At 37.3% G+C, this 13,594-nt stretch overlaps 1 protein-coding gene across 16 annotated transcripts in view; it reads left to right on the top strand.

The window, feature by feature from the left end:
• The window catches only part of ROBO2 (roundabout guidance receptor 2), a 1,535,448-nt gene that overhangs the window by 1,372,313 nt on the left and 149,541 nt on the right, over nucleotides 1–13,594 (top strand). For 13 of the 16 annotated variants that reach the window (XM_073668228.1, XM_073668234.1, XM_073668219.1 and 10 more), the window contains exons 6-7: nucleotides 3,292–3,419; nucleotides 7,511–7,522. In XM_073668228.1, the coding sequence (XP_073524329.1) occupies nucleotides 3,292–3,419; nucleotides 7,511–7,522 (140 nt within the window). The remainder of the gene's footprint in view (nucleotides 1–3,291; nucleotides 3,420–7,510; nucleotides 7,523–13,594) is intronic. The other 3 variants (XM_073668221.1, XM_073668235.1, XM_073668232.1) reach the window with 1 other exon arrangement.

Genomic DNA, 13,594 nt, shown 5'->3' with positions numbered 1-13,594 from the left:
GACAAGCCTGGCCTCGGCACGGGAGGACACTTTCAAAGGCTGTCCAGGCCGTGGAAGGCTAACAGTAGTTCCATAAGCCTTCCACTTACGGATGATGCTCCCAACAGTGGAGACAGGTAGGCCCAACTCCTTGGAAAGGGTTTTGTACCCCTTGCCAGCCTTGTGACCCTCCACGATCTTGTCTCTGATGGCCTTGGAATGCTCCTTTGTCTTTCCCATGTTGACCATGTCTGAGTGCTGTTCACAAGTTTGGGGAGGGTCTTAAATAGTCAGAAAAGGCTGGCAAAAGAGATCTTTAATCCACACATGTGAAGCTCATTATTCTTGGTGCCTGAACTACTTCTTAATACTTTAGGGGGACCAAACAGAATTCTTGTGGTTTGAGGGGTTGAATAATAAATGACACTCTGAATTAACTTTTAACGTTTAAAAAAAAAAAAAAAAAAAAAAAAAAAATTTCCTGCAGTGCATTTCCCACTTCCAGGCTGATCTACAGTACAAATGTCACAATGCCAAGTTAATTCCGCATGTGTCAACCAGCTAAATCTGCAGGGGGTTGAATACTACTTGTAGGCACTGTAGATAGATAGATAGATAGATAGATAGATAGATAGATAGATAGATATTGTGCTAATGACTATACTTCTGTCTTCCCGTCACTGGATAGGAGCCATTTTCCTATAAATAAAAGGATGCCCAGTAAAATTTAATATTTAATCGAGTCTCATGGAACTCAATTATGTCTTCCCTCAGTAGACCTCTTCTCGAGGCGAGCCTGGCTATTTGTTTAGCCTTTTATTATTAGATGCCATATTTTATATTTGGCAGCCGTTCCTGTTGTTTTCCTGAGCAGAGTTTCTGAGGTTGCATCCAGTAGGACATTATCTTGACCGACCCTTGTGCCCCAGCCTTATAATCCTATGTGAACGATCCTATCACATTGCGCTGGCCTTTCCTTCTCTGATAGAGGTCTTTACCGTCATTTATTCCCCATTTCTTTCAGAGGCCTCAATAAATAAATGAGATCCCAGGAGTTTCTATGGATTTTGTTGTCTCCTTGCTGCGTACATTACCATACGGCCAGTGGCATTGAACTCACATCTAGTGTTGTATTAGTTACTATTTCACATTTATGTGACTCTCAAATTGATCCCATAGTTGACACCTTCTTCCCATAAAATGTTTGTTGTGGTTTATTTACTGGATAAATGAAATCACTCAATTCCAATAAGGATGAAGTAGTAGTGTTGTCCCTCTTATCATTCTGACCCTATATGATGTAGGGCAGACATCCTGTAATTAGATTGCAGTGAGTTGGATATTATAGTCTCACATCCATAATGTCTCAATATGGACCCTGTGAATGGGGCATCCATTACATATAGTAAGTAAATATATTATAGTTATGGGCATGTTAAATAGACTTTCACACACCAGGAATATTCCTATATGGGTTTTTCGATTTATTTGCCAATATTTCTGTAGTAGCAACATATTCTTTGCACCACATACAATGATATGTCTGATTTCTGTTCCTCAGACATGTCCATTTAGCATTAAAGCTAACTAAAGTTGACTCTGGATTTCGCCCTCATACACACATATGATGAACACTTAGCTTGGCTGGTTTTGAGGGGCGACAAGCAGGACACATTTCTAGGAAGTCCTTGACTCCTTCACTTACCAAGATCATTTTACCTTTTCATTGCCTAAGCCCATCCAAATACTGTATATTAAAAAAAACTTAAGAAATTGTGCGCAAAAATACTAATTTTTGGTCTGTTATGCTTGTTTCCTGTGCTCCATTCACTTTGGATACAAGCTGTGATACTGTCTATGTGTTCTTGGTCAGAATTAAGACCATAATCCTTGTTAGTCAGCACCATGTTGTCCAACCAATATAAATCTGAATTGTCTTTGTATCTGGAAACATTTATGAAACCGGTTTGGAGAGGTCATTGATTACTTCTCAACTCATTAGTTCTGCCTTTATACTTTTTGTGAACCTGTACCACCAAGTAATTTGTCGAAAATATGCCACCTTGGTTGTCAGTTATAAAAATGTCTTAACCTAACGCTTGGGTTCATGCTGCTTTATTTTTGAAGACCATCATCTTATTCCTAGATCTCTAATTTATGGATTTCTGATCATCCCATTACCCATTTAATTTGTCCACATACTGTACCTATTGAGAAAAGTTCAAACTATACTTTTTACCCCAAACTTTATGAAAGGGGCTTTCCGTTATGATAGACCTCTACTTTATAGTGAAAGAAGTCAAAATTTTGCCACCCCCCTCCCCCCATGATCCTAGGATCCTAGGAAAGATGCAAAACTGATGGTTCCTGCTAATTTTTCTTTTTACAACCATGCTCCCAACCACCCAGCCATCAAGGAAACTGCAACCAATCACATTCACTTAAATTGGTTGTACTGCTTTCCCTGGATGGTCAGGTTGATCGGAGCCCACTGTGTAGGGTTGTTCCATTATGAAGAACTTTTCTCGGCCACCATGTAGAGTAAAAACAAGATAGTTGATGGTCTCAGAGCATGGACCTCCACTGATCATAAAGCGGTGGCATATCCTTGTGATTTGCCCTCAATTGATGAGATAGGAAACCCCTTTAAATGGTGCAAGCATAACTTTGTCTAAGAAACAAAATTAAAAAGTTTATAAAATAACGTGATATATTCTGTATAAGAAAGAACTGTTTACACACTGTGGGCATGGGCATGTTGTCCATATGCTGGGATATGTAGTCCCAGTTAGTTGCCTTGCCAAGACTACTTAGATCATTTGAATTATGTTGATTATGCCTGAAGCTCCATCAAGCGAGGTAAAACTAATGCAGTCTTGTTCTCCAAAGGGACTAAAAGGTTTTATCAGAGTATAGTGATGATTAAAGAGATTGGAAAGCCACAAAAGCATAACAATGTAATGCTTACGGTGTCAGAGAGCGCGTGCGACGTGTCATATCGAAGGACTGATCGCGTTCATTTGTCATGTTGCCATATTGCAAAGAACAAAGTGATATTATTAATAATGCCCTAATACCGGGAGCACATGGCAGTACTAATTTTATTGCCTCAAAGTTTTTAACTAATGCATAGAGTCATAAAACTGTCATTGAGATTTATGTTAGCGTGAAATTATTAAAGCCTACGATGAATGGTGTTAACAGGTACATCTGTGATGAATCTATATGTTGTAAGGTAAAGGCTTGCTTATCTTGGGAAACATCCATTATTACATTAAGATTTCGATTTTTTTTTCACACCTTGATATATAGATATGACATCAAGGATGATTACACTTTGCGGATTAAGAAGTCTGCCAGTATTGATGAAGGGACGTATACGTGTATTTCGGAGAACCGGGTTGGTAAAGTGGAGGCTTCAGCGACACTCACAGTAAGAGGTAGGTACAATCATTTGATATCTAATTTGTTTGGATCTCTAAAAATTCAGACATGAGAGGTGACAAAGTGATGCTAATAGGTACATATTAGCCTATTAACTCTTCCCCCTATAATGATAAACAAGGGTCCAAAATATGTGACAGTTATCCCAGACTATGGACCCTTCTTGTTTCTTATGTACCAAGACTGCATTGAAGCATGACATGTGCCCCTCTTTGGCTCTTCTAAATGGCTAAAGTGGGTGGACAATACGTGGTAACATATCGGGTGATTCCAAAAGGATGATGCAAAATACAGCCTTGGGGTTCATAACCATGAGAACCTAACAAAAATGTATCAACATAACAAGATGCTTTGTCTATCCAAGTTTTACGTATACACCACATACAGTATGTTCAAAGTGATTTCCATTGGTGCCACGGCAGATGTCTAGGCCGTAGTCCCGATCTGTCCAGACGTTTGCCAGCATATCCTCGGACTCCACTGTCTCAGTGATTCATGGTCTCACCCCACGGCTGGGTTACGGGGGTAGATGCTCTAAGTCCTTGATGTAGCCCCACATAAAAGAGTCACTGGGTGTTAAATCTAGAAATCATGGAGGCCAGCAGAACATTGGTGAATCATAAGTCTGTCCTAAACCTTAATTTCTTAGCTACCTTTTTTATGTAAAATTGACGTGAAAAAATGTATCAAAATTTTGAAAACTGTTGAAAAAGCCTTTATAAATGATCCCCTTTATATATTTTGTCAGACATGAGGACATGGCTTCCCTTGAAAGTGGTGTGGTTTAGTGGAAAGTGTGAAAAACAATGCGACAAAATTTATACTTAAATTTCTGGTACAAAGTAAGCCAGCTAATAATGGATAAACACTTGGAAGGGAATTTATTACAAAAATGGTCTAGTTTTCCATAACAACCAATCAGATGTAATCTTTGATATTTCATAGTGTCTCTGGGAAATTCTGGAATCGAATTGGTTATTATGGGAAACTATTCGATTTTTTCCTTTTACTTTCAACCAGTCTTGATAAATGAATCTCGAAAAAGATCTTATACACATTAAAATAACATTGGCCAAATGCCTGAAATTGACAGGCTTGGCAATAGACTAATTTGGGGACCTTCTGACTCTCACATGACAGATGATGTTGGGGAAGTGAAGAATCTGGCAAGTTGGATTTTTGATGGCTGATCTTTTTGTTCTCCGGGAGATAAGCCACCACCAGAGGAGCCTATCAGCAACTCTCTCTTAGAAAACAGAGACATGTTTGGCCAAGATGAGCGTTCCTGTGTACGGGGGTACTCGGGAGAGATACCTGTTGGTTGGCCAATCTATTGTTTATGGGAGGCTTTACCTAATTAGCAACTCTCACTTAGAAAATTAATGTATTTGGCGAACTTCTGACTCACATGACAGATGGTGTTGGGGAACTGAAGGATCCGGCAAGTTGGGTTTCCAATGGCCGATCTTTTTGTTCTCCAGGAGATAAGCCACCACCAGAGGAGCCTAACAGCAACTCTCTCATAGAAAACAGAGAAACGCTTGGCCAAGATGAGCGTTCCTGTGTACGGGGGGACTCAGGAGAGATATCTATTAGCCAATCTATTATTTATGGGGGGCTTTACCCTACACAGTCTAAAGATGCACCAGATTTATCAAACAGCATGAACCACTATGATAAATTTGGAGCATCTTAAGACCATCTAGTCACAGTTTGTGTTATATGAGAAGGCATTGATAAATATGCCCCAAATAATTAATATGATTCCGGATATATTCCTTTAAAACAGGGTCAACAAACAATATATTTTCTTGATTTTTTTCTTGCTTTTATTTAATCAAAGAAGTATTACAAATGCTCAAGAAATTATATTAAGAATGTGAATTCCCCCTTAAAAGATTTTATTTTTACAAAGAATAAGGCAAATAATCATTAAAGAAAAATATTCAAGGAATTCTGTGGATCTTAGAAATATCATTTTCCCATTCCGGGATGAAATTGAACCGAATGATTTTTCTCCACTCAATGGAAACACTATTTCACAGTTTAGTGGCGCATGTTTAGTGCTATCATGCAAGCTGTTATAAGGTTAATAATAGTATTTTTAGCACATTTCATGCTTTTTTTCAACACAATACATCACGTGTAAACCTTTGTGAATATCTTATCGGAGATGGAAAAAGAACGGAATTGCTGGCCTGGCTATATATGAGATTCACGCATGGGTTAATTCTTGGAGATTGAAGCTATTTGCCTGAACATCTGCTATATTCGCTCATATATATTATGTAGGTGGATGTATTCTGCCATGGAATTCGATCATTTTCTCTCTTTTCCACACTAATACATAATATCTGCCTTTACTAATCTAATAGGAAAGCTAAGTTTGTGCAGTAGTAAAGGGAGACTTGTTTTATTGGTTGGACATTTGAGAAAAATCCAACACATTGTCAGAATGAGATTTATATGCTGATCTGGAGTATCAGGGTTATAGAAGTGCTGAACCAAAGATGGAAAGTTCCCAAATATTTGTATGGTTCTTCTGATATCTATGTGGATAAGACACGCTCTCTTGGATTCCATGTGACTGAGTCGGATGCCACATGAGATCTCCTTATAGTGGCACATTGCATTTTAGTTATGTAACAATTTTATAGAGAACCCATTCTAGGTCTTCCTTGTCCAAGTAAAGCAATTGTGCCAGTAGATAACCGTTTTAAAAGACAGCCAGAAACTAATTTCTTTGGTAATGTCGTTGATTATTGAAAGGGTTTATCCAGGGCTTTGGTTATTTTCATATGGGGCTTAGAACCTACAAGCCAGTAGTTGCTAACTACCTGCCTGTTCTACCCGGCGACCATCTCTGCCGGCTCAGAGTGGTCATGGACCGCTCCTGCCGGTGATTCTCCTGCTTCCAGTGACCTCATGTTGACAGAGTAGCGCCTTCTTTTCCGCTCTCTTCTGTGGATGAGGTGTCTCTGCTGATGTCATGCTAATTGATAGCTGGCTCCCCGCTTCCTAACTGCAGGAAGCTGGCTATCAATCAGCATGACATTGGAAGTGACGCCTCATCGACAGAGGAGAGTGTAGGAGGAAGAGCTGCTCTGCTGACATGAGGTGAAAAGAAGCAGAAGAGTCACCGTCTGAGCCGGCAGAGGTCAACAATAGGCAGGTAGTTACCAACTACAAGCCTGTAAGTTCTTACTCCCATAGGAAAAAATAACTAAAATCCAGGATAACACCTTCAATGTAGTAAATATATGGTGGCCCCAAAGTGATAAGAGATAATTTGAGATAGCTAAATATATAAATAGATGTATAATCTAATATACATAGAAACTAGAAAGATAGTCTATCTACAATATCTATCTACTTACCAATTTATTGACTATCTACAGTATTGTTCTATCTATCTCATATCTATCTATCTATCTATCCATATCTTTGTCTATCTATCTATATATTTATCTATCTCATATCTATTTATCTATCTATCTTTCTATTATCTAGCCCATATATATCTATATATCCATCTTTCTGTCTATCCCATATCCATCTATCTATCTATCTATCTATCTATCTCATATCTATCTATCTATCTATCTGCTATGCTGGGTGCTCACATCCCCCCTAGATTGCCGTCCACCTTTGTAGGGTTGTGGATGATAACAATAACCAGTATAGCAGCTATAAAGGAGCAGGGAATATTTTGGATAACACAGTATTTGTTGGTAATATTTACGCATGCAGTTAAGTAGATTTTATATTACTCCCACTTTTATATATTTTACTTCATACAGGGCGGTCATGGATAAAAAGTAGTACAGTACCAATGAGCGGTATTTCCCACAACAAACCTGAATTTTTGGGATCTCATTAGTACGACCAGTTTGCTGTGGGCAGCACCACTGACTTTTTCTCTATTTTTCGTACACGACCCCCTGTGTTTCTCCGCTGATTCATGCATGCACTGATGATTTTAATCTATTGTAGCCACTATAGCCATGTAGTTTTGCATGTCACATTCTGACAAACTTTCTTTTAATTTTCTTTTTATGTTCTCTCACCACCATTGTAATTTCTTCAGTTCGCCCTGTTGGTAAGTAACCATCCTTATATTACGTTAGCATGGCATTTTGCAGTGTTCCATCTTTCCTTTATATTCTGGATCATGGCGGCACATGGTACGGGGATACGCCTCCGTGTCTATCGCACATGTAGTATATTACAAGCACTTGCACTGATAATGTAACTTGCATGCTTTTCCTTTGCAGGACCTTTGGTGAAACTTATCTACGATTGCAACTCTCAAAAGTATTCCTGTTTCTTCAAACATTCCTTATATAAATCAGGATAATTTACTTTAAAATTAGAATTTTTACCACTTTTACTGAGATGACAGACATTGCCATTAACAGGGTCTAAGGGCTGAGACCCCCACCAATCACTATGGCTGTTCTTCTTGGTTCCTGAGGGTGTCCAGTAAAGATGTCTACAGAAAGCATTGAGTTTATGGTATTGGTGGCCAATCTACTACTTTATCTGAACCCCAAATGTGTCTCTTGTCTGTATAAAGAGGTCACTTATCATTTTCAACCAGGGCTGGATCAGGCAAACATGCATATAATGCCACGTACTGCTTTGTATGTATTGGGTTTTCATCCTCAGAACAGGAGTAAAGAAAGCCACAGTCCCAATAATGACGGCCACATTTTCCCGTAAGTGTTAGCCATGAGGAAGCCCTCCTACTTCTATACCACTGTCGCGCTCTACTCTCTTACGGGAGAATGTTGGCAGCCAATTATCAGCGGCTTTTTCTAAAGGCCATACACATTGTTTAAATTTCGACCAATATTGTCTGAGCCTATCTACCATCTGATGTCTATGGTGGTAACTATACTTTTCATTGACAATAGATGTTGCGGGAAAGCAGGGTTTTTGACTATTAGAAGATAAACCACTGCCAGTGAGTTTTATTCCTCTCCGTATTGAGAATACATCAAGAGTTTGAAAGGAATGGCTGTTGGCTCAAGGAACTTTAATGTAAAGTGTATGGCCAGCATTACATTGGCCGTATCATTTGGTCAATGGCTATCTTTTCCAATGCCTCCATGCAGAGGAATGCTAAGGTCGGTTGAGCATTCCTGTGCTCTCTATGAAAGAGCTGCTACCAGAACTGTCTGGCGGAGTCTCCCCCATCTGCTCAGCCAAAGGATTAGGCAATTGAATTCTGACTGCTTGATCTATATCTCCCCGCATAACCTGTGCGAGGAGAGTTGGAAGGCCCCCATGCGTATTAGATGGTTGGCTAATCTCATAAAATTCAGGAGGGTCAGCCAACATGGATGGACCAATAGTCTCAAGTGTATGGTGGCCTCTTGACACTTTCTCGCCATCATCTGTTGGGAGAATCAGGCAGTTTGAACTTCAGCATCTTGCCCTTTAGTGCTTCGGGAGATAAGCCTCTACTAAAAGTGAAGACCGTGTAACCCAGCCTACGGAGCTGCCTTCAGCTTTGCTTTGGCCAAGATTGGTCTAAAGGATGCACTTATAAATAATTACAATGGGAAATTACTTTATTCATTGGCATTTCCCTTTAAGGTGGAATATGTGTGAATAAACAGCAGTTTCATCACGTCCTAGAAGTCTTTAACGTTAAGTAATTTTTGAAGATATTTCTACAATTAACCACAAAGAGTTGCATATCAAATTGTTATAAGTCGGGGACAGATCCATTTCACCATGAATCCTTCATATAGAAAAATGAAACTTTATGAAACTTTTTTACTGTTTATTAAACCGAAGTAAAGGAGAAAAGAGTTCCCCTATGGATGCAGCCTAAGAAAACATTGTCATAAACGTCTAAGCTGAAATGATTTTGCAATTAAGCATCTTGTCCAAAGGTCGGCAGCAGAATCGTTTGACTTTCTGAATAAAATATAACTGGAAAAGGGCTTTGGAAAATGTATTTGTTTTAAGTCCTTCAGCCCCAGGCACATATGTTCCACCATGAATTAAATATTTCATCGGGTACAAGGGAAACTTTGTATGATAAATCTAAGTACTGTATCTTCAGATGGAAATGGTCACTCCATTGTAAACAGCAGCTGCAAATTTCTAATATGACCCAAAAGCATAAAAAAAGAATTTGCCAATAATTCTGAAAAACAAAAAAAGTCATCTTCTGGTTTGTTTCAGATCAGCAACTGGGAAAAGATCAGACCTGATATAATAAATCAGAATCTATTTCCAATGTAGCAGACGCCAACTTGATGGCCGTGCTCGCTAGGTTGATAGCATTGCTAAGCAAATGAGAACAGCAACGCTACGCAAATAACAAATAGTTACGTTGGTAACTGCTACATTTGCAAGTTTAATATGTGAAGATATTTCACTGCATAATCTAACTCTCCATGTAAAATCTACAGAGCTAGGAATGGTTGCTCCATAGTTTCATCAGTGCTGGCCTGAGAATGGATGATGCCTTGTGTGCTGCCTCTATTGGCAGCCTCCCCTTATGGGTTTCAATGTGAAAAATCAGTAACCATACCATGCAGAATCTGATTTTTAGTACCATATACATCCCAAATAATGATGGCATACATGTGCTAAATAACACTTTCATACTGCTGCTTAAATACCAATGTTATACAGAGTTACTAGCCCCACCATATACTCTAAACAAATCATGTGCAGTGACTTAGTATCAGCAATATTCCATAGTGTATTATGGATAGCAACATGCAATGAACGAACAGCAACATACCTTAATAATACTGCTACACAGTGTCCAAATAGTACTGCAGTATATTTTCTAACATTACTGCTATACAGTGTCTACATTACTTTGTTGTACAATGTCTAAACAATACACTCACAATGTCTAAATAATACAATACAATTTCTAAATAAAACTATACCTGTATAGTAACACTACTAAGCAATATGTAATTAAGCTGCATTACAATGTATTAGTAATACTACTATACCATGTCTAAATAATCCTGCTATGTAATATCTAAATAATACTGCTATATAATATTGAAATAATGCTGCTATACAATATCTAAATAATACTACTATACAATATCTAAATAATACTACTATATAATATCTAAATAATACTACTATATAATATCTAAATAATACTGCTATACAATATCTAAATAATACTACTATATAATATCTAAATAATACTACTATATAATATCTAAATAATACTGCTATACAATATCTAAATAATACTACTATATAATATCTAAATAATACTACTATACAATATCTAAATAATACTACTATACAATATCTAAATAATACTACTATATAATATCTAAATAATACTACTATACAATATCTAAATAATACTACTATATAATATCTAAATAATACTACTATACAATATCTAAATAATACTACTATACAATATCTAAATAATACTACTATATAATATCTAAATAATACTACTATACAATATCTAAATAATACTACTATATAATATCTAAATAATACTACTATACAATATCTAAATAATACTACTATATAATATCTAAATAATACTGCTATGCGATATCTAAATAATACTGCTATATAATATCTAAATAATACTGCTATACAATATTTATATAGTACTCCTAAACAATATATAAATAATGTTGATTTATAATGTATTAGTAATACTGCCATGCAATATCGAATTACAACTACTATACAATGTCTAAATAACACTACTTTGCCATGTTTATATATTACTGATATACAGTGTTAATAATACTGCTATACAATGTCTATATAGTACTCCTAAACAATATATAAATAATGCTGCTTTATAATGTTTTTTGTAATATTACTATACAATGTCTAAATAACACTGCTGTACAATGTTTATATAGTACTGTTGTACAGTGTCTAAATAATACTACTATACAATATCTAAATAATACTGCTATACTATGTTTAAATAATACTGCTGTACAATGTTTATATTGTACTGCTGTACAGTTTAAATAATACTGTTTATATAGTAGTATAGTACAGTGTTGAAATAATACTGCTGTACAATATATAAATAATACTGCTATACTGTGTATAAATAATACTGCTGTACAATTTATTCTAAAAAATCCTGGTGGTCTCAAGTCTTGGGTGCAGAATCCTCTGTCATAAATAGATAGCAATGATATAAATGGCATTTTACATTAGTGCCCTGGAGCTTCAAGTTATGACGCTGTCAGGATGCCCCTTATCAGATGCAAGCAGACGTGGCCATTTTTAATATTCAGACTGTCAGGTAAACCATAAAGAATAGTTTGGATAGTTCAGATTTCATGTCCCAGAAGACGATAAGGGGGAATCCCGGTGTAAATTCTCATAATTCAATTTAGGGATCAGCCAGCGCTGTGCTGCCCTGGGCATAGTCTGCTCTCAGTCTGATGAAAGGCTCAGATCCAAAACATGGCTACACATAAAATCCCCGACGGTGGTACGTCTGGCATGGATCAATAAAGCTTGTACCAACTGATTTCACCTTCAATTTGGAGCGCTGACCCATTCGAAGCAATTCATGTCCATTGTGTTCACAGATTAACGTGAGCGCTCTACAATCCTACAATCTCCTGGCTCTAATGGAGAAAGGTCCTTAGGGTGAGGCCACCTCTATTACCAACAAGTGCCCTAGGAGAACATATAAGAGGGTCTGCAACAGACAGCCCCTTCTATATGAAGTCATCTGCATGTCTGCTGCTAATCGGGGATATATCACTCTATATCCGCCTGATCACGTTTTTCTTACAATGTTTATCCTTTCGAAAGATAAATGGATTTAGAGATGGTAAGGAGGCTTTTTAAGGCCCCTAATAACCGTCCCACGCTCGGTTATTGATTATCACGTCCGGCTCCCATGTTGACAGACACTATTTTAATTCTCTTTGTATAAGGTCAGGTTGCCAATCCATCACTTTATGCTTCTGACAGTGACAAATTTTTCACCAAAGCAGAAAACCTTTTGTAAAGCCGCATGTAGCACCCTGTTTAATACATTAATAATGGTGATATATTATTTACTTCTACTAAAATATTTATCAGACATGACTAAACATATACATGTTGTGAGCGGCTCATCGTTCTATTAGATGGTTCCCTACTAGGCGAAGAGCTTGGTCATCTCAGAAATGCTGCTGTTATTGTACTAGAAGAAGGTAAAGTAAAGGCTTTTTCTTTGTTAGGCTAAAAAACTAAAAAAAAATAGCAAAAACAAAACAAAAATTAAAAATTAATGGTATTTTGTAGAAATTCATAAATTGGTGATAATTCTAAAATGTACAACAAATATTAGGAATAAAGATACATTTCAATTCCATTAAGGGGTGATAAATAGTGTTGAGCGAAATTGTTCAGCATTTCAAATTCGTGTTCGTGTTCGGGGTTCCGGCTTGTTCGCTCAAAAAAAATCGGCTCCGCCCATGAACATCCCTGATTTGCCACGCTGTCACATAGACAACATCTCCATGGGAGTGAAGAAGAGTGAATATTCATACTCTGAGTGAATATTCATACTCTCTAAGAGCGGGCACAGAGGATCGCTGAGCCGCTTAAGCAGTCGGCGGCTGCGATTCACAGTGTGCGCTATTAAGGAGAATGAATATTCACTCCTCTACACTCCCATGTGAATATTCATTCTCTTTAGCAGTGGGCACACGTGGTAGCTGTAGCTGCCGGCTACTGCCTGTGCACCAATCCTCCACCGCTGCTCCCCCCCACCCCACCATCCACAGCCGGAATGTAAGTATATACTCGAGTATAAGCCGAGGGTTTTTTTTTCAGCATAAAAAATGTGCTGAAAAAGTCGGCTTATACACGAGTATATACGGTATTTTATTTATTTAATTTATTTATATTTATTTTGTTTCATTTATGTATATATATTTTATTTATTTCATTTATCTATATATATTTTATTCTTTTGACAATAAACTAGATAGATCCAACAATTAGTGTAGCATAAATTGGCACAATACAGGGCCTCACTTAGATGTCTTTTTTTTTGTTGAGGGGGGGAATATATACAGTGGGGGAAAATAAGTATTTGATACACTTCCAATTTAGCAAGTTTTCCCACCTGCAAAGAATGGAGAGGTCTGTGATTTTTATCGTAGGTACACTTCACCTGTGAGAC

Source organism: Phyllobates terribilis, unplaced genomic scaffold (genome assembly GCF_046119375.1).
Source record: "Phyllobates terribilis strain yellow unplaced genomic scaffold, ASM4611937v1 Scaffold_2__4_contigs__length_985480577, whole genome shotgun sequence".
Classification (NCBI taxonomy): Eukaryota; Metazoa; Chordata; class Amphibia; order Anura; family Dendrobatidae; genus Phyllobates; species Phyllobates terribilis.
Note: the sequence above shows the minus strand (reverse complement) of the source record. Positions and strands in the feature narration are given on the sequence as shown.